Here is a 27160-nt window from a genome sequence, read left to right on the forward strand (position 1 = left end):
TAAGAGGGCAGAGATTCATTCGGGACCAAGGGGGCAACTTTTTCACTGAGCTTGTATGAGCTGCCAGAGGATACCATAGCAGCGGATACAATTAGGATTTTGAAAAGAGATTTGGACAGATATAGGGATTGGAAGAGTTTAGAAGACTGGGACCAAATGCAGGCAAATGGGACTAGCCCAGTATGCCACCTTGATTGACATGGGCAAGGTCAATTAAGGGCCTGTTTCCGTGCTGTGTAGTTCTATGATTCGATGACACTGGAACTGAGAAAACCCAAAGAACGTATTATGGATATTAAATAAAATTACTGAGGCATTTCATTGATAAAAAATAAAGAAAATGACCTTATCATTCGTGCATGGAAGCATGCTGAAGAGGTACTGTGTAAGCCACAGTAGTTTATCACAGTGTTGTTCGTTTCTCGTATGCATACCCTTTGCAGTTCTAGAGTGCCAAGTAGGACCAAAATCTATAATCAGACAGTAAACAATAACAATTTCAATGTTCTTGCACCACAGTTGTACTTATAAAGGGGATGCTGGAATTGAATCCACTATGCTTAGATATTGACAGCAGCATTGTTGACAGTAATGGCAGCTCACAGGGATGTGATGGAACATTCTCCGCTTCACAATTTCACAAGTTATAGGAGTAGAATTAGGCCATTCAGCCCGTCAAGTCCACTCCGCCATTTAATCATGGCCGATCTCTGCCTCCTAATCCCATCTTCCTGCCTTCTCCCCATAACCCATGATACCCATTCGAATCAATAATTTGTCTATCTCTGCCTTAAAAAAATTCACTGACTTGGCCTCCACGGCCCTCTGTGGCAATGAGTTCCACAGATTAATTACCCTCTGCCTAAGGAAGTTCCTCCTCACCTCCTTTCTAAAAAAGTGCCCTTTGATTTTGAGCCTATGACCTCTGGTCCTAGACTCTCCCACCAGTGGAAACATCCTTTCCACATACATCTATCTATGCCTTTCATTACTGTAAGTTTCAATGAGGTTTTCAATGAATCCCCTTAACCATCTAAACTTCAGCAAATAGAGGCCCAGTGCTGTCAAACGCTCATCATATGCTAACCCACTCATTCCTGGAATCATTCTTGTAAACCTCGTCTGGGCCCTCCCCAGAGCCAGCACATCCTTCCTCAGATATGGGGCCCAAATTTGCTCACAATACTCCAAATGTGGCCTGACCAGCGCCTTATAGAGCCTCAGCATTACATCTCCATTTTTGTATTCCAGTCCCTTCGAAACAAATGCTAGCATTGAATTTGCCTTTCTTACTACCGATTCAACTTGCAAATTAACATTAACAAATTAATGTCCCTATGCACCTCTGATTTCTGGATTCACTCTCCCTTTAGAAAATAATCTGTGCCTTTATTCTTATTACCAAAATGCACGACTCTGCACACTTTGCTATTCTGAATTTCATCTGCCACTTCTCTGCCCACTCTCCTTCTGCAGAGTCCTTACTTCCTCTACATTGCCCGGCCCTCCACCTATCCTTGTATCATCTGCAAACTTGGCCACAAAGTCTTCAATCCCCTTGTCCAAATCAACAACCCACTTGCCCGGATGAGTGCAGCATCAACAACACTCAAGACGTTCCACAGCAGCCAGAGTACAGCAGATATCCCCTCCATCCACAACCATTCACTCACTCCACCACTGACACATGGCAGCAGCAGTTTGTACCATCCACAGGATTTAGTGCAGCAACTCACTGAAGAAAGTTGAGCAACGGAACACCTGGAAGTTGCTCAATCTAAACACCATCCTGACCTGAAAATGTATTGCTGTTCCTTGACCATCTCCGGATCGTAATCCTGGAACTCTCCGTAGCTTCATTGCGTGCAAACACACACCACGAGGTCTGCAGCAGAGCAAGAAGGCAGCTCACCACTATTGTGGCAATTAGGAATGGCTAATTACGTGCTGGCTCAGCCTGCCAAGCCCAAATCCCTTAAAATAAAATAAAATAATCATGCATAGTCACAAAAGAGTTTCTTAATGTCTATAGTTACATCAAGATCTTGGGTATCATCGAGCCCAGTATCATCTACCCAATCAAGATTGATAGTCTAAACGTTCACCATTATGATTCTGACAAATTTATCTAAGGGTAAATTTAAGGGGTAATTAATCTAAACTTAAGTTCCAGCTTTAGGTTACCTGATACAAATATTAATGAACATGAAGACAACTTTCAAGACAACTCTATACCATTGAAGGGTTGTTCTCTGAAAGTGTTGACATTCACGGAAATTCACTCTTGATCTTCCCATTACTTTTGTTGAAAAATTCACCGTATTGGCAAATGTTCTCCGCAGCCAATATATAAAATAGTTTAGAGTATGACAACAATAGCAAACATTTCATTCTTGTCTATGTTTTAATTGTAATTATATTGTTTTGTCTTTCAGAAATATTCTGTATCGCCTCGAAGAATCGTCAGATCAGTTTTCTATTTTAAAAGAAGCTTTTAACCACTCCAGACTTCAACAGTCAAACCAAACTCTATCTACAGTTCTATCGGAAGTGATGAACTGCATTAGGTCTGCTCAGGTGTATTTAAAAACAGGTTTGGATGTGTTTGAGAACATTCAAAACACAAAAAAGCAAACCAGTGTTTAGAAAATGTGCAATGGTGCATAGGTTAACAATTTCCTTTTTTGGAATATATTCCTTAAAAAAGGAATCTAATTTTGCCAAAGGATAAATGCGTGGTTACTTACAACAGGAATTGAATATGGTGCCCATTACAATTGATCAAAGTACCATTTGATGGTGATCTTTATTGATAAGTGGCAATTATTATTAACAACCCAATTGAGTCAGACTCAGTAATTGCAGTCATGGGTTAAGAAAATATGGCGTAGATAATATTGATGTCGATACCAGGTCATAGAATGGCCCGACAGTTCCAGTCTTAAAAGGCTGTTAACTTCCAGGTTGGAAAGTTGTGGAAAAAGAGATTTACATTGCCTGAAATAATCATTCAGTCCATTTTCAAAATGAACGCTGGAACCAATGAATGTTGTATAAATGCTTAATTATTTCCATTATAAGATACCTCAAAATGGGCAATTAGTGACGTTGACAAAGTCTCGTGAGAATTTTATTTGGTTATAAATCATAATGTGCCTTCCAGATTGAAGTGTATGTTATGTTTATGAGGAGAATTATTCATTGTAACCTGTGGTATGTTGCCATAAAGTGGCACAGATTTGTAAAGTCAATGCCTTGTATAAAACAGAGACCACTTATTTTTAACAACAAATAATACAGGAAACAAATCTATATTTTTTTCAGATTAATCTGCAAAAGTGCATTATTGTGATAATATCTGCTGTACCTGATCCATTATATTTTGACGATTGAATGCTTGTCGACAAGCTGAACATTTGGTACCTATTTAATTTTGTTAATATCAGTAAGTACATTCTCAACCAAGATAGAAAACATGAGATGTTTTTACTTAATAGTGTGGCAGATGGATGGCTAGTTTTCAGAGTATTTGTTAAACACTTCAATATTAGCCGTGTTAAAAACAGTTTCAAAGTTGTATTGTTACTTTCCATATGTTAAGTTAAATTTGAAGTCGATTATTTTCCTATTGTGAATAAGTTGGAAAGTCACAAAATGTTCTTTCTTAACTCCAACTGAGATCCAGTGTAATGGAGACACAAGGAACTGCAGATGCTGGTTTTTCAAAAAAAGGCACAGTATTGGAGTAATTCTCCAAGTCAGGCAGCATCTCTGGTTAATGAGTGACTTGCTGTTTCAGAGTCTTAAGAAGGGTGCCAAACCAAAATGTCACCTATCCATGTTCTCCACAGATGCTGCCTGACCCGCTAAGTTACTCCAGCACTCTGAAATGTCACCTATCCGTGTTCTCCAGAGATGCTGCCTGACCCGCTGAGTTACTCCAGCACTCTGTGTCTTTTTTAGAGAACCAGTGTAAATTGGAAATGCAATCCTAGCAATCTTCAAAACTGTGGAAAATATCTGCGGATCACCTCGTACTCCGGCAAATATTTTTCGTCTCCCCTTTAAAAACAAAATCACATCAGGGTGACAATGAGAGATATGAGCTTGAATTAATTGTCACCATTGCTGCTAATTGGGCATTAACAGAAACTGGTTACTGATCGGAATTTATGATTCTTTCAATACTTCCTGATCACCTCAGGAAGTTATGCACCTTATGTACATAATGAAAGAATAAAGAATCAAATGAAGGTGTATATTTTTTGGAAAATGTCTGAACAAGAAGTTCAAAAGGCATATTTTTTCCATTGACCACATTTTGCATATTCATAGAGATACAAGGAACTGCAGATGCAAGAGTTTTGCGCAAAACACAACATACTGGAGGAAGTCAGTGGGTCAGGCAGCATGTGTGTAGGGAATGGAGAGAAGACTTTTCGCGTCAGGATCCTTCTTCAGACTCTGAAGAGCCCCGACCTGATACGTCGTGTGTCCCTTCCCCCCAACGTGCTGCCTGACCTGTTGAGTTCCTCCAGCACTTGTGTTTTGCATATTCATATCTGTGTTCACACAATGTATTTCTAAGTGAAATATTTATTTAATGTTTTCCAATTCTCATATTATTTCTGGTTATTGACCATTTTCTTCCGAAAAGAATCCCGATTAGCAATGCCCTCCCCTCAGCCACAGTCTGCATTTCATGTTGCAATATGTGATGTAGATAATTTAAATTGAAGACAATTTAAATATCAGATACAATATTGAAATAAGATAAAATCAAATTGAAAAAGGATTGCCGAAGGAATGTAATTTAGATGAAATACAGAATCATTCCATGTGCGTGGATGATTTCCAGCAGCAAAACATACAGCTCCTCTCTATACCGCTACAAAGCACCCGATAAGCAAATGGAGAATGAGAGTGAATAATTATATGGGGTAAATACAATAAAGTATAAGTTATGACCTCTACATTACAATTCAGCACAAGGAGAATATCAAAAATAAAGTACATACTGCATAATTTAACTTCATAATATTATTACCTGTCTAATCTAATGCACATAATGATAAAAGATAAACAATTTCCCTCTTTGAAAGCTTAGAATGTACTTTCATGCACATGTAATAAAATGATTTGTTTATTTTGAAAGATTGGATTTCTAGGAAATGGACTGCATCTGACCACTTGAGGGCCTACCCCACTTACGCAATTTTTTCGGCGACTAGGCTGTCGCCACATAGTCGCGGGGCGTTGCCTGTATGGTCGTGAGTAGTCGTACCTTTTTCTGGTCGCCACTGGGTTTTCAACATGTTGAACATTTTCGGCGACTGCCGGCACCCGTCATAGTCGCAGCAGGTCACCGAAAATGTTCAACATGTTGAAAATCCAGCAGCGACCAGAAAAAGGACTCTTTGGGCGACTACTCACGACCATACAGGCAACACCCCGCGACCATGTGGCCACAGCCTAGTCGCCTGTAGTCGCCGAAAAAATCGCATAAGTGGGAATGGATCTTATCTCACTTAAATCCTGAATCCACCTTGTTTTTAAATAGGGGGATGCAAATCAGGAATGAACATGTGTTGCAGATGACAATTGTGGGTAAATGCCAGGACCAAGTTATTAGAGTGGTCTTCATCCACTTGTTAGCAAGATTAAGGAATTATCAAAAGATCATAAGTGATAGGAGGAGAATTAGGCCATTCAGCCTATAAATCTACCATTTAAATCATGGCTGATATATCTCTCCCTCCTAACCCCATTCTCCTGCCTTCTCCCCATAACCTCTGACACTTGTACTAATCAAGAATCTATCTATCTCTGCCTTAAAAATATCCACTGACTTGGCCTCCACAGCCTTCTGGGGCAATGAATTCCACAGAGTCACCACCCTCTGACAAAAAAAAATCCTAATCTCATTCCTAAATGAACGTCTTTTAATTGCCTCTGGTCCTAGACTTTCCAACTTGTGGGAACATCCTCTCCACATCCACTCTATCCAAGCATTTCATATTCTGTATGTTTCAATGAGGTCCCCCCTCATTCTTCTAAACTCCAGCGAGTACAAGCCCAGTGCCGACAGATGCTCATCATAGGTTAACCTACTCATTCCTGGGATCACTCTTATAAATCTCCTCTGGACCCTCTCCAGAACCAGCACATCCTTCCTCAGATATGGTGCCCAAAATTACTCACAATATTCCAAATTCGGCCTGACCAGCGCCTTATAGAGCCTCAGCATTACATCCCTGTTTTTGTATACAAGCCCTCTCGAAATAAAAGCTAGCATTGAGTTTGCTTTCTTTACTACTGATTCGACTTGCAGATTAACTTTTAGGGAATCCTGCACCAATACTCCCAAGTCCCTTTGCACCTCCCATTTCTGCATTCTCTCCCCAATTAGAAAATAGTCAAAATGCATGACTCCACACTTTGCAACTCTATATTCCAAGTGCCACTTCTCTGCACACTCTCCCAACCTGTCCAGGTCCTTCTGCAGAATCTCTGCTTTCTCTACATTACCTGCCCCCCTTGTCAGAAGGTTATTAAATACATTTACTTCTCCCTGTAACTAGGGACTCAATATTGTTCAGCTGCAGGGTGAAGGCGGTGGAGTGGACATCTCCCATACTAGGTCTTCCCTCACTGTGGTAGACACAAAATGCTGGAGTAACTCAGCGGGTGAGGCGGCATCTATGGAGAGAAGGACTTTGGGGTCCAGACCCTTCTTCCTTCACTGCATTGCTCCAGGATTCCCAGGCTATCTGATAATTAAACCAATCCTTTGTACAAATGCAGGATCAGGAGGAAATGCTCCAGACCTCATTCACCAGTCAGCATTCTGGCACTGGTGATCGACAGCGATTATGCGTACATCCAAGTGCATATCCCCATCTTTCTCTACTCACCACGATTGACATTTTGGGGATCATAATTAAGATATTTTAGCCCTTTCTCTGCCTCCCAAATCATGTAAATTCCGGATGATGCATAGAGACCAGGGTGCCCTGATTTTGTTTGCTGTTTCCCTCCATCAGGCAGCTGCCAACCTGAATCTAGATCTCTGTTTATCTCATGCTTATCCTTAAAAAAGGATTTTGGATGAAATTATGGATAATCAACTCCTCCCTAATCAATGTTTTGCTGCCAGAGAATCTCCATGTAGCATTAGATATTTGTTAGTGTTCAGTCCTTTTGGAAACAAGTTGTGTACATGGCGGAACTACCAGATTGCAGATTTCAGGAGACTTATAGATGAATATGCAATCAATAATAAGATTAAATTATGAAGAGGCAATAAGCAAGAATATAACAGTAAGAAAAAATTACAAGCTACAATTTTGGTTTGGTTATTCCAAAACCAGTGAACAGTGCAAATATATACTGTGGCTGACATTCTAAAATGTGAAAAAATGTGACAATGGTATGATTTTCAGAAATAGTATTGTGCTTTGTGCAAATAATTAAATCTTCAAACCGACCTACTCCAAAAAGAAGCAATTGCAGTATCAATATACGATCTCTCAACTTATTCACAATTTGAAAAATGTTGACTCTTAAGTTACTGTGTTGTTGCCATCATGCAACGGTAAATGGAGATGCTGACCACAACATTGAAACCAAACAAGAGACTGGAAGAATTCCTGAAAACTGTAATAAGTATTTGCATATCAGTATACGATATATCAATATTTCAGGTTTTTGGTTATATTTTTCTCAATTTCATTTTAAGAAAATGATTTCCACTTATTTATTTTGTTTATAAAGTATGACTGGAGTTAGTCGGAATCCTCTAACAGAATGGAATGAAATTGTGATTTTTTTTTTGTAATGCCAATAGCGATGTTATGAAATAATTCTTGAAATTGGGGTCTGAAAAGTGATGCAGCACTTTTGTGAGCAAATGCTCAATTATGAGTAGTCATTTCACCTGTGATGAGAGAGTTTTAAACCAAATTTATTTGTAGAAATAACTGGGTAAAAAATAATTATCTAAGTATAACAATTAATATTGGGGATATCATGATAAAATTGGCTCATTTCTGTATATAGTACCTGAATGGGGCCAGGTCCAATCAGTACATTTATCTTATGTAGAGGTTAAAGGCTTTGGTTTGGGATACGTGGTGATGTGCGGACATTTGTTACAGACCAGACTCCTTCATGTGAGATTACTCTAAGTGTAATAGAAGGCAAAAAAACAAGGGAGATTCAATTTTAAATCTTCAAATTTCATTCTGATTGCATGCAAAATGGATTAAGGAAATACTAAAAATTAAACTCAGAAGATACTATAAACACTCAGCACGTCTGGTAGCGTGAGTAGAGAGAGAGAGAGAGAGAAACAGAATGAACATTTTTGGTCTGAGACCCTTTGTCAGAAATTAAAGATAAAACAAGGATATTCATCCCACAGGAAAGCTTGGAATTCCTGGAAGACAAGGATTCAACAGCAAATGAAAGTCGGAAAAGTGAAGGTGTTAGAAATCTGAAATGAAACAGAAAATGGTGGAAAGATTTAGCAGTTCTGATAGCATATGTGGAAATAGAATGTCTATTATGTCTAAAATTCTTTGTTAATCCTCTTTCACTGACACTGCCACACCAGCATTTTCTGTTTTTATTCAATATTTCCAGCATCTGCAGTTTTTTGCTTTGAGCTTCACTGCAAGTACTTAATACCAGATTAGGTCACTAAGAAAGTATTTTCATTGTCAGACCTTATTGTCAAAGACAAATTGAGTTACCCAATGGTCACTGAGAACCAAGAGGCAACTTGGGTGAAATTTGGAACAACAGGAAGTTGAGGGGCGATCTTATAGAGGTATATAAAAGCACAAGGGGAATTGATAAGGTCAATGGAGTATTTTACCCAGAATCAAGATCGGAGGACAAACATTTAAGATGAGAGGGGAAATACTTAATAAAACCTGGGGATCAACATTTTCACTCAGAGGATGGTGGATATATGGAATGAACTATCAGAGGAGGTAGTTGAGACAGATACAAGGACATTTGGCCAGGTACATGGATAGGAATGCTTTAGTGGGTTATGGGACAAACACGGCAAATGGCACTAGCTTAGATGGAGCATTGTGGACAGCATGGGCTAGTTGGGCCGAAGGGCCTGTTTCTGTGCTGTACGACTCTATGAAAATTCTTGAATCAGCACAGAAAGATAGATGCACTCAGTTTGGGGAGTGTGGGTGAAGAGAGAATGTTTTGTTTCCTGGGACAAATGTTGGCCACAATGTTTGTTTCTGAGGTCATGAGGATCATCACTGATAATGTGCATCGTGTTGGGCAGAAATGTTTAGCCTGGTGCTAGTTTAAATCTCCCTTGAGGCACTGAGCCAGCCTCATTCACCAAAAAGCATGAGGGGTTCTCTCTCAACAGGTGCATTCACACAGAGAATCCACACAATTCTGGAGTTAATGTATACTATAATTTAATGGAAATTAATTGTTTCAGTTATTTGGTGTTTGATTTCTTCTAGAAGCTTGTTACCGTTCATATGTATCCCATTATACACTCCAAAAAAAAATCTATGTATATGTTTGATCAAAGTCATCAATGAAAGATTTGCTCTGCCATTTTTTACTGTATATTAAGTGGCAAATGGGTTTGATTTTCTAAATTATTTTTATGGAAAAGTACTGTTAAATGACCAAAAATCTTTTTTTCACTTCCAATAAGGTAATCATACTCTTGGTTAAGCAATGTTTGATTGATTGATTAAATATTTACAGAAATCTGTTTAAAATGCAATATATGGGTGCTTTCAGGAAATATGCAGTTTATACTCATAAAAATGTATTACAAGGTACTATGGGCTTCTATTTTTAATTAAACAATTTTTTGCAAAATTTTGTGTAGTTATCATACTTGTGTTTTTATTGTAATTCCTCAAATCTGTTGAATCTCAAAGGCTAGCTGAAGAATTGAACATTTTATTAATCATTTTCTCAGAAAATAGAACCACAAAAAGAATTGTTTCATGATAAACACATCATGTCATCCACTGATCTGGAGATTGTAATTGCAACTATTTACAAAAATTACAATTTGAAGATTGAAGTGGATGTGTTTAAAATGCCTTTTGCATAGTTTTGTCAAAAATGTTTGTGAAACCAGATTTCAACCAAAGAGAAGTTACTTTGGTAGAAAATCATTGATCCAAAGTCAACTTAGATATTCTTAAGATAGACACAAACTGCTGGAGTAACTCAGCGGGTCAGGCAGCATCTCTGGAGAACATGGATAGGTGATGTTTCACAGAGTGCTGGAGTAACTCAGAGGGTCAGGCAGCAACTGTGGAGAACATGGATAGGTGAGGTTTCACAGAGTGCTGGAGTAACTCAGCGACTCAGGCAGCATCTCTGGAGAACACGGAGAGGCAGATGTTTCGGGTCGGGACCCTTCTTCAGACTGATGTGGGGGGGGGGGGGGTAGGGGGGCGGGAAGAAGAAAGTAAGAGGTGGAGACAGTGGGCAGTGGGAGAGTTGGGAAGGGGAGGGGAAGGGAAGGAGGGAGAAAGCAATGACTACCTGAAATTGGAGAATGTTCATACTGCTGAGGTGTAAACTGCCCAAGCAAAATATGAGGTGCTGCTCCTCCAATTTGCGGTGGGACTCACTCTGGCCATGGAGGAGGCCTAGGACAGAAAGGTCGGATACGGAATGGGAGGGGGAGGTGAAGTGCTGAGCCACCGGGAGATCAGGTTTGTTAACGCGAACTGAACGGAGGTGTTGGGCGAAGCGATCGCCAAGCCTGCGCTTGGTCTCACCGATGTAAAGCAGAAGCCTGCACTTGGTCTCACCGATGTAGAGCAGAAGCCTGCGCTTGGTCTCACCGATGCAGAGCAGTATCAGCAGTATTTCGTGTACACCAGGTTAGGCAGTATCTGTGGAGAAAGAAATAGGGACAATGTTTAATGACCTTTCATCAGAACATTATTGACTCTGTTTGTCTCTTCACAGATGCTGCCTGGCCACCTCGATATTTCCAGCATATTCTGGTTTTGTTAGATATTATTTGATATTTTTTAATGCACGACAGTTTACAGATAATTTTGTTTACTGTTGGTGATAGTTGAATAATCCTGCACAACTTTAGGGCAGATTTTACTTTGCTGGCCACTTGTCCTTGTTCTCTGTGGTTGTTCCACATGGTCTCCAGTCCAAGCTTCCTCTGGGAACCTGGTTCCCAGCAATTCAGCCTGGTTGAGTCTGACATGCACACGAAAATCAGCCACTCACCTGCAATTGTTTGCAGGATTGAGGTACGTCATGCATGTATGTATCTATTATGTAATTGTGACTTGCGTGAATATGTTTGGTGCAATCACTGCATTGACTTTTGTGAATTCTTTAGTGTTTGCATCGTTAAGGGCGGCACAGTGGTGCAGCGGTACAGCTGTTGCCTTCCAGCTCCAGAAACCCGAGTTTGATCCTGACTATGGACGTTGTCTGAACGGACTTTGTACACGCTCCCTGTGACCGTGTGGGTTTTCTCCGGGTGCTGCAGTTTCCTCCCACACTCCAAAGGCTTGTAGGTTAATTGGCTTTGGTAAAATAGTAAATTGTCCCTATTGTGTAGGATAGTGCTGGTGTACGGGGTGATCACTGGTCGGCGCGGACTCAGTGGGCAGCAGGGCCTGCTTCCACACTGTATCTATAAAGTCTAAAGTCTTAAATGTTATACTTTAAGTTTGTGCATGGACCTTGAATGTCACAAGTAAAAAAAACATTTTCTGAAGTGCAGTGTTGTTCGAACATAAGGTTTTACCATGACATATCAGATAAAGTCATGAGATTTCTTTCATCTTTGTTCCATAGTGTAATGGATTAGGCAGTACACTAAGTTCACTTGCCACATCATCTCAACCCTTCTGGAGATGGCCCTGGCGGGTCACCCCCATGTCCATTCCCCTCCCCCCTTCCAAATCCCCTGAACAAAGCAGATGTATTTATTTATTTTACTTTCATGGGGCACGTTCCCTCAGACCAGTTTCCCTTCTGTATTGCCCCTGTCAATGCTGCATCGCTTGCTGCAGTGCGTTTGGTGAAGTTGCAACAGTTTCCTGCAGGGCTGCAACTTCCCCTGTTATGTAGGCTGCTGGACAAGCAACCCTTTTCATTCAGAATGAGAATACCGTTTCTGGCCTCGATTTGCTGCATAGGTCAATTTGAAACCTGACACTGCTATATTTAACTGTAGGCAATTACATTTCAGGTGGAATCACTACCTCCATAATCAGCAAACATTAAGTACACTTTGATATTTTAACTATTATTTTCAGTTGGAACCACATAATTTTTTGGGACAAAGACCCATCATTTATTTATTTGCCTCTGTACTCCACACTTTGAGATTTGTAATAGAAAATAGAAAAAACATCACATGTGGTTAAAGTGCACATTGTCAGATTTTAATAAAAGCCATTTTTACACATTTGGTTTCACCATGTAGAAATTACAGCAGTGTTTATACATAGTCCCCCCATTTCAAGACACCATAATGTTTGGGACACAGCAATGTCATGTAAATGAAAGTAGTCATGTTTAGTATTTTGTTGCATATCCTTTGCATGCAAATGACTGCTTGAAGTTTGCGATTCATGGACATCACCAGTTGCTGGGTGTCTTCTCTGGTGATGCTCTGCCTGGCCTGTATTGCAGCCATCTTTAGCTTACAGTGGCTTGCAAAAGTATTCATACCCCTTGAACTTTTCCACATTTTGTCACGTTACAACCACAAACGTAAATGTATTTTATTAGGATTTTATGTGATAGACCAACACAAAGTGGTGCATAATTGTGAAGTGGAAGGAAAATGATACATGATTTTCACATTTTTTTACAAATAAAAAACTGAAAAGTGTGGTGTGCAAAAGTATTCAGCCCCCCCTGAGTAAATACTTTGTAGAACCACCTTTCGCTGCAATTACAGCTGCAAGTCTTTTGGGGTATGTCTCTACCAACTTTGCACATCTAGAGACTGAAATGTTTGCCCATTCTTCTTTGCAAAATAGCTCAAGCTCAATCAGATTGGATGGAGAGCGTCTGTGAACAGCAATTTTCAAGTCTTGCCAGAGATTCTCAATTGGATTTAGGTCTGGACTTTGACTGGGCCATTCTAACACATGAATATGCTTTGATCTAAACCATTCCATTGTAGCTCTGGTCGTTGTCCTGCTGGAAGGTGAACCTCCGCCCCAGTCTCAAGTCTTTTGCAGACTCTAACAGGTTTTCTTCCAAGATTGCCCTGTATTTGGCACCATCCATCTTCCCATCAACTCTGACCAGCTTCCCTGTCCCTGCTGAAGAAAAGCATCCCCACAGCATGATGCTGCCACCACCATGTTTCACAGTGGGGATGGTGTGTTCAGGGTGATGTGCAGTGTTAGTTTTCCGCCACACATAGCGTTTTGCATTTAGGCCAAAAACTTCAATTTTGGTCTCATCTGACCAGAGCACCTTCCACCACATGTTTGCTGTGTCCCCCACATGGCTTGTGGCAAACTGCAAACGGGACTTCTTATGGCTTTTTTTCAACAATGGCTTTCTTCTTGCCACTCTTCCATAAAGGCCCGATTTGTGGAGTGCACGACTAATAGTTGTCCTGTGGACAGATTCTCCCACCTGAGCTGTGGATCTCTGCAGCTCCTCCAGAGTTACCATTGGCTGCTTCTCTGATCAATGCTCTCCTTGCCCGGCCTGTCAGTTTAGGTGGACGGCCATGTCTTGGTAGGTTTGCAGTTGTGCCATACTCTTTCCATTTTCGGATGATGGATTGAACAGTGCTCCGTGAGATGTTCAAAGCTTGGGATATTTTTTTATAACCTAACCCTGCTTTAAACTTCTCCACAACTTTATCCCTGACCTGTCTGGTGTGTTCCTTGGGCTTCATGATGCTGTTTGTTCACTAATGTTCTCTAACAAACCTCTGAGCCCTTCACAGAACAGCTGTATTTATACTGAGATTAGATTACACACAAGTGGACTCTATTTACTAATTAGGTAACTTCTGAAGGCAATTGGTTGTACTAGATTTTATTTAGGGGTGTCAGAGTAAAGGGGGCTGAATACTTTTGCACATCACACTTTTCAGTTTTTTATTTGTAAAAAAATTTGAAAACCATGTATCATTTTCCTTCCACTTCACAATTATGCGCCACTTTGTGTTGGTCTATCACATAAGATCCCAATAAAATACATTTACGTTTGTGGTTGTAACGTGATAAAATGTGGAAAAGTTCAAGGGGTATGAATACTTTTGCAAGCCACTGTAAGCTAAAGATGGCTGCAATACAGGCCTGGCAGAGCATCACCAGAGAAGACACCCAGCAACTGGTGATGTCCATGAATCGCATGGAAAAGTTCAAGGGGTATGAAAACTTTTGCAAGCCACTGTATGTTTGTTTTGAGGGCTAGTCCTCTTCAGTTTTCTCTTCAGTTTATAAAAGGCATGCTCAATTGGGTACAGATTGGGTGATTGACTTGGCCACTCAAGAATTTACTATTTTTATCTTTGGAAAACTCCTTTGTTGCTTTAGCAATGTGTTTGGGATCATTGTCTTGCTGTAGAATGAACCGCTGGCCAATGAGTTTTGAGGCATTTGTTTGAACTTGAGCAGATAGGATGTGTCTATGCACTTCAGAATTCATTATGCTATGACCATCAGCAGTTGTATCACCAATGAAGATAAATGAGCCAGTACCTTCAGCAGCCATACATGCCCAGGCCATAACACCCCACCACCGTGTTTCACAGATGAGGTGGTATGCTTTGGATCTTGGGCAGTTCCTTCTCTCCATAGATGTCTGAAGAAGGGTTTCGGCCCGAAACGTTGCCCATTTCCTTCGCTCCATAGATGCTGCCGCACCCGCTGAGTTTCTCCAGCACTTTTGTCTACCTCCTTCTCTCCTCCATACTTTGCTCTTGCCATCCCTCTGATATGTTAATCTTCGTCTCATCTGTCCACAAGACCTTTTTCCAGAACTATGGTTGCTCTTTTAAGTTTGGCTGATGTCTCTAACTGTTTTATTCTAGTTTCCCAGTCTCATAATGGCTTCTTTGACTTTCATTGGCACAACTTTGGTCCTCATGTTGATAAACAGCAATAAAAGTTTCCAAAGATGATGAAAAGACTGAGGGAATAACTAGGTGCTGAGAGCTCTCTTATACCTGCATTAAGGAGGCAATTAAACACCCCAGAACAATTACAAACGCTTGTGAAGCCATTTGTCTCCAACATTATGGTGCCCTGAAATTGAGAGATTTTGTATAAACATGTGCACTTTAACCACATGTGATTTTTTTCTATTGCAAATTTTCTAGTACAGAGGCAAATAAATAAATGATGGGTCTTTGTCCCAAACATTATGGAGGGCTCTGTAGACTGTCCTGTTCATTTATGTTCAAACAGCAGTTGTGTACATTGATAAAGATGCGTCTTGGGTGGAGCCAAGTGATGGATTAAAATGTTTTTAACACTGTTATGACCTATTGGTCTTAAAGGGAACATTGACCAATCTTTATATCTTGTGGTTACAATCTCTTGAGCATTAGCTTCTGCATTAAGAATAGTTTCTCAGCCCTTGTTCTTATCAATGTCACACTGAGTTAAGGTCCAGTACTTATTGTTTGAAATTACTTCAATACTTTTGGAAATGTTTACTCATTTGGGAACGGATTGGTTACATTGAGTGTCAAGTCAATTAGCAATCTGGCTAACATTCAACATTCTTCAATTTACTTTTTAGCCACTTTCTCCTCTTTATATAAAATATGTAAATTTATTCTGAAATAACTATGTTTGCCATCTTTTTGCTCATTTACAATTTTGACCAATTTATTTTCTATTTTCTAAACCTTCTCCACAAAATGTATTATCCTCCCCTGTTTGGTTTCACTGGTTGCTTGGACTAATTGCAATAATGGTGTCAAAATACAGGATATCATTTCCAATGTTTCCCACAACTTTAATATTTATGCAGGATAGAACATAGAACAGTAGGGTACAAGTCCAGTGCAGCACAAGAACAGGCCCTTCGGCCCACAATGTCTGTGCTGAACATGATGCTAAGATCATATCTACCTGCACATAACCCATATCCCTCCATTCCCCGCATATCCATATACCTAACTAAAGTATTTTAAATGCCACAAACATATCTGCTTCAACCACCATCCCCGGCAGTGCGTTCCAGCCACTTCTCACCCAATGTGTAAAAAAATTGCCTCACACATCTCCTTAAAGATATACTTCCAGATTACTATTCTTCACAAACATTGTATATTTATTATACAAATAGAATTTTGTGCAGCATCTTGCTCAGATTCATTGGACGTTGAGGGATATCAATGACTTTGTTCCTTGGTGCGCAGGAGGTTGGGGGATGATCTTATAGAGGTGTACAAAATCATGAGAGGAATAGATCAGATAAATGCACAGAGCCTTTTGCCCAGAGTAGGGAAATAGAGAACCAGAGGACATAGGTTTAAGATGAGGGGGGGAAGATTTAATAAGAATCTGTTGTGTAATGAAACCCATACACAGGAGTAACAAATTTTGAAGTAACCCAGAATAAGATAGATGTGAAAATCACATACAAAATATATGTTCCACTGATTACATCTGGTATGTATAAGTAAGCTGAAGGGAATAACACCAAAGGCAGTTCAAACATAATCCTGGTACTTTGGGTTAGGCTTGCATTTGCAACCTGCACATGTACAGTACAGTCCTGCATTTCCTCCCTTCACCGGAGATGAAATGGGTGGTAGAACAGCAGCAGGAGAATGAAGCAGCATCGCCGGCGACGAAACTGGAGACCTTGGCAGGGGTCGAGGTGGCGTGGGCGTGGACGTGGGCGAGACGATCAGATCAGGAGTGGCAGGCAATGATGCGCACCATCTCCCGTGACCCTGTACTGTGTTCACCCGCCCAGCACCTGATGCCAAGACAGACCCGAGCCACACTACCTGTAGCAAAACAGACATTGGAGCCGCAAGTTCGCACACCATTCTAAATCCAGTCCAAGCGACAACAAAAACGCAACGTTCAAAAAAGACGGTATGACAAAACGAGTAGACGACTTCCACCACTGGCCAAGGGACAAGTAGTCCGTCTGCAAACAGCAAAGGGCCATGACCGCCTCAATCAATCAATCAATCAATCAAGTTTTATTCGAAATGAATTTGCCAGCAGCGGTACAATAAAAAAGAACACACAATACACAACAAAAATTTACACAAACATCCACCACAGCATTCTACACTGTGGTGGAAGGCACAAGATTTGGCCAGTCCTCCTCCATTTCCCCCCGTGGTCGGGACCCCAACCCTCCACAGTCGCCGCTGCGGGCGTCCAGATGTACAGACAAGGTAAGTCCAAGTGTAATCCAAGCCTCGGTGTAATATCTGGAACTGTTCTCGAACCACGTTCATACCTGGTCAGTGCCGACGGCGGCACCTACAGACATAATAGACAGCACATCCTGCCTGTGAATGAACCAGCACCACCTCTCTACCACCCCGACCGCACCAGCAAACTTCCATCCCACTTCTGACACCATGTTGTGTAATGAGACCCATACACAGGAGTAAAAACTCATGGTCTTTATTGTAACACAAGCGGAGGAAACATTACATGTTATCGTCTCTGTAGTCAGCATCAAGTCTGACTGTGAGATGGTGAAGTGCTGTTATCAATAGTCCGGGGTAGGTCTGACGCAGCGTCCGCAGCCTGGGATCCCTCGTGGGGGACCCGGGAGAAGAAGAAGCTTCCACCGCCGGCCAGCGGCAAACTTCTACCGCGGTCCCGGATCAGGAGCGGGGTCCCTCGCCGGGGACCCCTGGAGGGGAGTTTCGACCGGTCTGCGGTGCTTCTGGCTGCGGCGGGGACTTTAAATCTTCGACCGCCGACCTGCGGCCTACAGCAACCTGAAGCCACGGTCTCCGGTGGGGGAGGCACCGTTTCAGGACTTACCTGGACTTTTTACCTTATCTGCACACCTGGACGCCCGCAGCGGCGGCTGCGGAGGGTTGTGGTCCCGACCACGGGGGGAAATGGAGGAGGACTGGCCAATTTTTGTGCCTTCCACCAATGATGAATGCTGTGGTGGATGTTTGTGTTAAATTTTGAGTGTGTTTTTGTGTGTTCTTTATCATTGTACCGCTGCTGGCAAATTCATTTCACTTGCACTTTATGTGCAATGTGACGAATAAAACTGATTGTTGATTGTTGATGTGTGCGTAGGAAAGAACTGCAGATGCTGGTTTAAATCGAAGGTAGACACAAAATGCTGGAGTAGCTCAGCGGGACAGGCAGCTTCTAGAATGGGTGACGTTTCGGGTCGATACCCTTCTTCAGAGAGATGCATGGATAGGTTAGGTTTAGAAGGATATGGGGCAAACAGTCAGGTGGGACTCATGTAGATGGGGGCATGTTGGTCGGTGCAGGCAAGTTGGGCACATCATTTCTGTGCTGAATTACTGTGAACCATTGGCTGTGTTCTGCAAGGTTAGACACACAAGTCTATGCAAAAAGTATGCTCACGGGACGTTAGTTAATGCAGCTGATGAACAAAATGTGTGCCCTTACTAATTAGTTTAGCAGTAATTGCATAACGATTTGAGTCCTTGCAGCTCGCGTACGGACTTGCAATCTTAGCTAAATGCAAAATGAAAACAAGGTTTTCAACCTCAATTTTACATTTAGCTAAGATTGCAAATCCGTTGGCATCTCCAGTGCGGCGGCGCTGCCCCGTTTGCTGCTCCCTCCCTCCTTTGCATCCCCCGCCTCCCACCCGTGGCCGCGCCGAGCAGCAGCGATGGCAGCTGAGCCGGAGAGCAGCTCCTCCCCGCGGGTCACCTACAGACCTCTCTCCATGGCATCCAGCAGCAGCAGGAAGAACCGCGACAGCCCGTGGAAGCTGCGGCTGGTTTACCTGCAGTGCTGTGAGTTCAGCATCTTGTGCAAGGGAGGGGGCTGCGGCGAGAGGGAGGGAGGGAGAGACGGCGGCGCCTCTTTAAACCCCTGAGCTTCACTAGCTCCATGGTTTAAACATAAATAACAAATATCTCAGCCGCAATTGGCGACGCATTTTTCCACACGCATTACGTGATATTCGTGGCATTAGTTGTGTATTCTGGGAACTGCAGACTGATTCTGTTTTCTGAATTATCCTCAGTGTAATTGCATTAATTTGTGCTCTTATTTTATGGGTGGCAACTTGACCTAATGTTTACCACAGTTTGGTAACTTGCATTTGTTGTTTTTGTAGTTTGTGCCGCAGTTTGATAAAATTTGGTGCGTGTTGTTAAAATATTCCTTTTGAAAATGTACAATGAAAGATCTGTTTGTAGGGGGCAGTAACTTTTGATGAAGGTTCCCCCCCCCCAAAAAACTCCCCAAATCCCCATCTAGCGAAATGATGTTTACAGAGTACTGTACATTACCCAATGAATGTATGGCTTAGAGCCAGATGGTGACTCTCCTCCAAAACGTGGAGGCAGCAGGAACTGCAGATGTTGCAATCTCCAAAGTATTGGCTTTCCACATCAGATTATTTTTTGTAAAGATCTTAAAGTTTAAGTTTATTGTAGTCAGACATTATAGTCAGTGGAAAGAGCGGGCATCTTTCTGCAGTTGCTCAGTTCAATGTTGTCAGTATGATAAGTACATTTTTAACATGGCTCCAGGCAAAAGTTAAATCCGTGAACATAGACCCTCCACTGCCCTTGTGACCCATGCATTGAGGATTCTGTCAGACTTTCAACACATAGTTGGGGTACACTGTGCCCCTCGCTGCTGCTTTAAGGGTTTTTCCTGCCAATATTGAATTGAATTTCCTTTATTGTCATTCAAACAATAGTTTGAACGAAATTGTGTACCTTGCAGTCAGTGGCGGACTGGCCAGGGTGTCAGCTTGCCTGATGGCAAGTGGGCCCCTGATGAAGTGGGCCCCCGATATCAAGTGGGCCCCCGATATCAAGTGGGCCCCCGATATCAAGTGGGCACCCTGATGAAGTGGGCCCCCTTTGTCTCCTGGCAACCAATATTTTTAGACCCAGTCCGCCACTGCTTTCAGTCATGGCAGGAAAAAAAGCAACAGAACACACAATGAACACAATTTAACACAAACATCCATCACAGTGAATCTCCAGGCACCTCCTCACTGTGATGGAAGGCAAAAAGTCTTATGTCTTCCTTGCTTGTTCTCTCGCTGCGTCGAGGCGATCGAGGCTCTCGATGTTGAAGCCCCCGCCGGATGATGGTAAATCCCACGGCCGATTCCAAGCTCCGCGAACGGGCCGATTCAACTCCGTGACTCGCACATTAATATCACACATGATACAAATGTGTCATATATTACGACATTCATTGTCAGTGAAAGGGAAGTGAATTTCACTTCAGAACAATTTAATTTTAGTCCATTTAAAAGAAAAGTATATTCCAGTGAAGAAGGGTCTTAACCCAAAACATCACCTATTCCTTCTCTCCAGAGATGCTGCCTGACCCGCTTTTTGTGTCTGTCTTCGGTTTAAACCAGCATCTGCAGTTTCCCCCCCTACACAATACATTTAATATGATTTAATATTTGTTCAGTTTGGCCTCTTTGGTTTTGATGCGCTTGGCAAGAACCATTGCTATCTGTCATGAACACAGGGCATAGCTTCATCCAGCAAGGAAACGGGTCCTACGGCCCATTGAGTCCACGCCGACCGTCGATCACCCATTCACACTCGTTCTATGTTTCTCATCCACTCCCTACACACTAGGGGGCAATTTACAGAGATCAATTAAACAACAAACCCGCACATCTTTGGGATGTGGGAGGAAACCGGAGCACCCGGAGGGAACAAGCGCGGTTACAGGGAGAACGTGCAAACTCCACATGGGCAGCACCCGAGTTCAGCATCGAACCTGGGTTTTCGGCGCTGTACAGTAAATATAAGTGTACTGAGAATGGGAAAGAAACGGTGCCTACATCTATATGGGGCTCAGTTTGATCCTGACAAGATCTTCAGCAGGCTTTCCTTTAACCTGATGCCGTTGGAGATGATGATTGATCCAAGCCGAGCTTCGTAGTTGTGATCAGTGACACGAGGAAAAAGTTCAGGATAAATGATAAAGGCAAAATGGAGACACATGTGTCTTCGTTTGATGAATGGATTTGATGCTCTGAGCGGATAGATGGAACTGTGGATGCTGCTGTTCAGGCTTTGACTCCTGACAATCGATCTGTGTGATTAAATTGCTCCATAATGGAATGCCTTGTAGATTGATGACTATTGAATTGCTGTATGATACTTTTCCATCATGCAAGCATAAGCTCTGACCTATTTAGCTTCTTACTCCTTGCCAAACTGAAGAGATTTCTCTCACAAATACTGTATACTCGCTCAGATCTTACAAGCCGGTTTAATCTCCAGGGCTACAAATAGTGGCCTGAAGATAAATAGTGTTGCACAAATCTCAGCTAACCTGCAAATCTATAAAGGTTTACCCCGTTGGATCCTTACGAAGGGTTTTTTTTCCTTGCATCTGCTGATAATCGTGGAAACCTGCAGGAGAAAACCATGGTTTCTGCCATTTTGCAAGGAATAAAAGGATATGATCTACCTGTTGCTTGATTGGCAGTGTCTTTGGCTGCAAAATAGTGAGCCTTCTGCACAGTATTCAGGTGGAGATGAAGAGTGGTTCCCCCGTCTAGTCTTTGGTATTTCCACCTGGGGGGGAAAAAAGGTTCTGACTGTCTACCCTATCTATGCCTCTCATAGTTTTATTTATGAGATTGCTTGAGGCTGAGGTGCTAATTATTTTCTAGGAGGTTCAAATGCAAGAGGGGAGAAGGCAGGAGGATGGGGTTGAGAGGGAAAGATAGATCAGCCATGATTGAATGGTGAAGTAGACTCGATGGGCTGAATGGCCTAATTCTACTCCTATGTTTTCTGAACACGAACTTGCTGGCAGAATGATTTAGCATTTTTGGTGATCTGTCTTACTGTGCTTAAAGAAAAATAGTTTCTCTTCAGTTTTAATAGCTTTTTATTTCAACGTGGTAGGTATAGTATAGTATAGTAGGCCCCTCTCGGTCATGACTGACCATGGGTGATGCATCCTGGTCGGATGCAAGTCTATGTGATGTCATATGGGTGTTGCCCCAAGCTTGGAGATGACAAAAGTAAGAACACGGCATCAGCAATTGGCGTGCTGAGGCACGGATGGAAGAACATGATTTTATTCTAAAGGAAGCAAACTACGCAACCAGATAGTGGTGTAGAAGGCCTAAGGGATGCTTGCCTTCAATGGTCGGGGCATTGCATATAAGAGTCGTGAAGTCGTGTTGCAGCTTTAGAGGACTTCGCTTCAGCTGTATTTGGAGAATTGTGTGCAGTTCTGGTCACCCCATTACAGGAAGGATGTGGAGGCTTCAGAAAGGGTGTAGAGGAGGTTTACCAGAATGATGCCTGGATTGGGGGGGTATTCACAATGTAAGGTTGGACAAACCGGGATTGTTTTTACTGGAACATGAGATTGAGAGGGGACCTGGTGGAACAGTTCTCTCAGGATGGAAGTTTCAACAATGAGAGGCCATAGCTTTAAAGGTGAGAGTGGCAACGTTTAAATGAAATGTGCACGGCAAGTTATTTTTACACTGGTGGGTGTTTGGAAGGCGCTGTCAGGAATGGTGGTGGTGGAGGAAGATGCAATTGTTACATGTAACAGGATCTTGGACAGGTGCATGGATATGCAGGGAATGGAGGGACATGAATCGGGTGCAGGCAGAGGAGATTAGTTAGCATCCTGTTTGGCACAGGTATTGTTGGCCGATGATGATGCTGTGTTCCTGTACTGCGCTGCTCTGTGTTCACTGTTCAATTTCATATATGGAAAAATATATGTGATTTAAAAAATCTAATTTTGGTAGATCTCAAGATGACAAAATCCAAATTAATCTTGTTCAATCTGAGGATTGAGATGAGCAAGGATGTGGAATTTGTAGCACAATACACCAGCAATTGATTTGATGATCATCTCTAGGGCGGCACAGCGGTGCAGAGGTAGATTTGTTACCTTACGGCGCCAGAGACCTGGGTTCAATCCTGATGATGGGTGCTGTCCGTAAGGAGTTTGTGCATTCTCCCTGTGACCGCGTGGGTTTTCTCCGGGTGCTCCGGTTTCCTCCCACATCCCAAAGACGTACAGGTTTACCGGTTAATTGGCTTCTCTAGATTGTCTGCAGAGTGTAGGATTGACGGTGCGGACTCCATGGAACGAAGAGCCTGTTTCCATGCTGTATCTGTGATACTAAAACGACATCTCATTGTTGAACAAAAGTAAACTGGGAGTTTGCCAGGAGCATGTTGGGGAGAAAACATGTTGGTTGATACAAAGGCCATTGTAAAGCTGCTCATGGTCAGGATATCACTTGACTAGTCTGCTGGATAATTCCTCCAATTCGAACACCAATCTCCAGATGTTAGAGAGGAAGAGTTTGCAGGTGGTTTGGATAGACTGGCAGAGACCTTGTTGTCGATGTTGGACTTTTACTCTTGTTGAAGCAAGGAACTGCAGACACTGGTTTACTCAAATGGATGCAAACTGCTGGAGTGACTCAGTGGGTCAGGCAGCATTACTGGAGACTTTTTGAGTTGGGACCCTCTTCAGACTGATTTATTATTTTTTGTCTGTGTCTGTCTGTGTGTCTGTCTGTCGATCGGTTTCTGGTTGGAACAAAGGGCACACATTAACCTGTTCAGTGCCACCCCTGAGTATACCCTGCTCATGGCCAATAGTGAAAAAAAGAACTTGATAGTGAACAGGGGGGGAGAGAGAGAGAGAGAGAGAGAGCATGTCCAGTTGGGTTACTCCATGATTTGAATATAGGAGCAAGGAGGTCCTACTGCAGTTGTAAAGGGCCCTGGTGAGACCACACCTGGAGAATTGTGTGCAGATTTAGTCTCAAACCTCAAACTTGAGTAACTCAGCGGCTCAGGCAACATCTGTGCTGCTGCTGCGGAATAACATACAAGATCTTCTGCTCAAATCCTCAACAAACCACAATGGGGAAGGTTTGAGTCTAATCCACTGCCACTCAATCAGTTCACCTTAAACCTGGAACTGGAACCTCAGACGGCCCTTACTTTCTCTCTCCATCCCCTTCACAGTTCTCCCACTGCAGGGGGACACTACTGTCTCCGCCTGCATTCTCTCTTTGTCCCGCCCCCCCCCCCCCTGATCAGTCTGAAGAAGGATTTCAAACCGAAACGTCGTCCATCCCTTCTCTCCAGAGATGCTGCCTGTCCCGCTGAGTTACTCCAGCATTTTGTGTCTATCTTCACTTTAAATCTGATTCTGTTTCTGGATTGGGGCAAGATACTTCACAGCATATAGGGCAGGCAGACAAACTAAGTCTGAAGAAGGGTCTCGAACCGAAACATCACCCATTCCTTCGCTCCATAGGTGCTGCCTCACCCGCTGAGTTTCTCCAGCATTTTTGTCTACCTAAAATATAGTATCTCAGGAGAACATGGATAGGAGGAGACATTTCGGGTCTGGATCCGTCTTCACAATGGCTATGATGTTAGCTGAACTCTATTTGATGTCCGTGCTTTGAAACCTAAAAAAAATCTCAAATCAGAAAGGCCGTTTGACTTGAAACATTTCTGTTTGTTTCTCTGCAAAAGGTGTCTGACCTGCTGAGTGTTCCCATCTTGCCCGTATTTTCCCATGTCCAGATGCTGCAGATTTGGATGTTTAGTCAACACAAATTTAAGAGTGCCTTTTGTCACAGTCACATGGCACAAGGTGCCCTGGGCAGTGTTAGCATTTAGTTTGACATTGAGACACAAAAATGGGAGAAGACAAAAGATTTAGTATCTTTTAAGAGCTTTTAACATGGAGAGAAAGATCACAGCCATAGAGTGAAACTGCAGAGAAACAGGCCCTTCAGCACACCGAGTCCATGCTGACCATCGATCACCTATTTACACTAATCCTATATTAAACCAGTGTTATTGTCCCCCCTTCCAAGGTATTTTAATGTCACGTGTACCATTTATGGTAGAATGAAACTCCATTTACCATACAGCCATACTAAAAAAAGTAATAAGATGGACAACTACATAAAAGTTAACATAAACATCCACCACAGCGGATTCCCCTCATTCCTCACTGTGATGGAAGGCAATAAATCCTAATTTTCTTCACTCTTTACTCTCCTGTGGTCGGGGCAGTCGAACCACCCGCAGTTCGGGTGATCGAAGCTCCCGCGATTGGGGCTGTCAAAGCCCTCGCGTTGGGGTGGTCAAAGCTCCTGCAGCCTGGAGCTCCAGAAGTCGGTCCCTAACCAAGGGACCGTGAGCTCCACAATGTTAAAGTCCGCAGGCTCCCGTTGTTGGAGCTCCGACGGCAATCCCCGACAGGGACCACCAGCTCCACGATGTTACGTCCTGCAGGCTCCCGTGGTTAGAGCTCCCAAAGTTAATCCCCAGCAAGAGGCTGCCAGCTCCTCGATGTTTGGCCGCAGTGCGGACGGAGTTACGATACGGAAAAAAATCGCATCTCCGTCGAGGTAAGAGATTTAAAAAAGTTTCCCCTACCCCATCCCCGCAAAAAAACAAAGCTGAAGAACACTAAAATATACATTTAGCACTAACTGGAAAACAACAAAAAGAGAAAAGGGCGAGACAGGCTGTTGGTGAAGCAGCCATTCCGGCGCCACCTGGTGGTCAGGTTCCCACCAACTCTCCTTCGATTCTACCACTCGGAGAGAGGAGTAGACGAGGACAGCTCTCGAGAAGCAGATCCAATAACTACCATGTTAGTAGCTGACGTGTTAAACGCCGTTGATGGCGTCATTAAGTTTGGGAATGAGACAGAGTGGCGGTTTTGGAAGGGTTGGTAGGAGTTGAGATCATGAGAAAATGATGAATGAACATTGGAATTTTAATTGAAAATCCAAGAATTGCAGGCGCTGGAAATCTGAAAGTAAATGGGCAGATTGTGAATGTGATCAGGAGTTCTGGAACGGGAAACGGATTCCAAATGGGTGGGGAAAAAAGAGAAAACAGGACAGTTTGAAGTTGTGGAGAGAATGGTGAACATGTCCGAGGGTGAGACTGAGGTTACGCTGCTCTAAACCTGAACGCTAAAGAGTTGCTGAACCGGACACAGGCTTTACCCTGTGAGGAATGAGTGATCAAGGAATGGGCCCCAATGTCAGTTCAGAGGGGAACTGGCAACGTTTAAAGAGCAGAGAAGCAAGAAAAGTTTGTGTGAGTGAATATCTAGAGGCAAGGTTGTGCTGTTACAGATGTAATTTAAAAATAAATAAATAAACATAAAATAAAAAATGTTATTGACAAAAGTTGTCCAAGGCTCTTCACAGCACCATAGGCGAATAAACATAGTGGCGAGGTTGCAAACAGACTAATTGCCAAATGTTCAGGCAAGAGATGGAGTAGGTGGATACGGAATGGGTTTGGGGGGGGGTGGGGGTGGTGGGGGTGGGGGTGGGGGGAGACGGCATAGTTAGGGCGCACAATTTTGGAAAGAATTGGAGCGATGGCAAATGGTCGTTCACATGAGTGAATGCCTGAGGGGAAGGACATCTGAATAGTGAAAACTGATCAAATGTATACCTTCTTCCAACCCCCTTGTTCAAAAGTACTTACCGGGGGTCATCTCATGGGTGAAATGGAACACGTTTGGTGTGTCTGTAGCCCTCCTGGGTTTATTTGGGGAAGATTTGTAGGTTTTTTTGCACAATCTGCAAGCATTGCCTCTTTTCATTTCACTGCACATCTTGTATGTGTATGTGACGAATAAACTTGACTTGATTTAAAAGTTTGTTTTTAAAGTTAAACAGTTCTGTTGTATCCATTGTCTGGTTTCTGAAAACCTAGAGCAGAGCAAAGTGCTGGGGGGACTCGGTGGGTCGGGCAGCATTTGTGGAATTCATTGCCACAGACGGCTGTGGAGGCCAAGTCAATGGAACTTTTTAAGGCGGAGATTTTGTTTAACTTTACTATATTCCCTCAGCATATTGTTTAAAGCAATGCATTTCATTTTCTACGAGAAGAGATGTAGATTGGCTATTGCATGTTAGTCAATCAGAATGCTTATTAGTAATAACC

At 42.6% G+C, this 27160-nt stretch overlaps 2 protein-coding genes across 6 annotated transcripts in view; both read left to right on the forward strand.

Moving 5' to 3' along the window:
• naaladl2 (N-acetylated alpha-linked acidic dipeptidase like 2) overlaps positions 1–5299 on the forward strand; it is a 663050-nt gene extending 657751 nt beyond the window's left edge. For all 4 annotated transcript variants that reach the window (XM_033031269.1, XM_033031267.1, XM_033031271.1 and 1 more), the window contains one exon: positions 2436–5299. In XM_033031269.1, the coding sequence (XP_032887160.1) occupies positions 2436–2646 (211 nt within the window). In that variant the 3' untranslated portion in view covers positions 2647–5299. The remainder of the gene's footprint in view (positions 1–2435) is intronic.
• Positions 5300–18839: 13540 nt separating this feature from the next.
• Positions 18840–27160, forward strand: part of LOC116979633 — a 164457-nt gene continuing 156136 nt past the window's right edge. For both annotated transcript variants that reach the window (XM_033031272.1, XM_033031273.1), the window contains exon 1: positions 18840–18973. In XM_033031272.1, the coding sequence (XP_032887163.1) occupies positions 18847–18973 (127 nt within the window). In that variant the 5' untranslated portion in view covers positions 18840–18846. The remainder of the gene's footprint in view (positions 18974–27160) is intronic.

The sequence above is a fragment of the Amblyraja radiata genome, chromosome 13 (genome assembly GCF_010909765.2).
Source record: "Amblyraja radiata isolate CabotCenter1 chromosome 13, sAmbRad1.1.pri, whole genome shotgun sequence".
Taxonomy (NCBI): Eukaryota; Metazoa; Chordata; class Chondrichthyes; order Rajiformes; family Rajidae; genus Amblyraja; species Amblyraja radiata.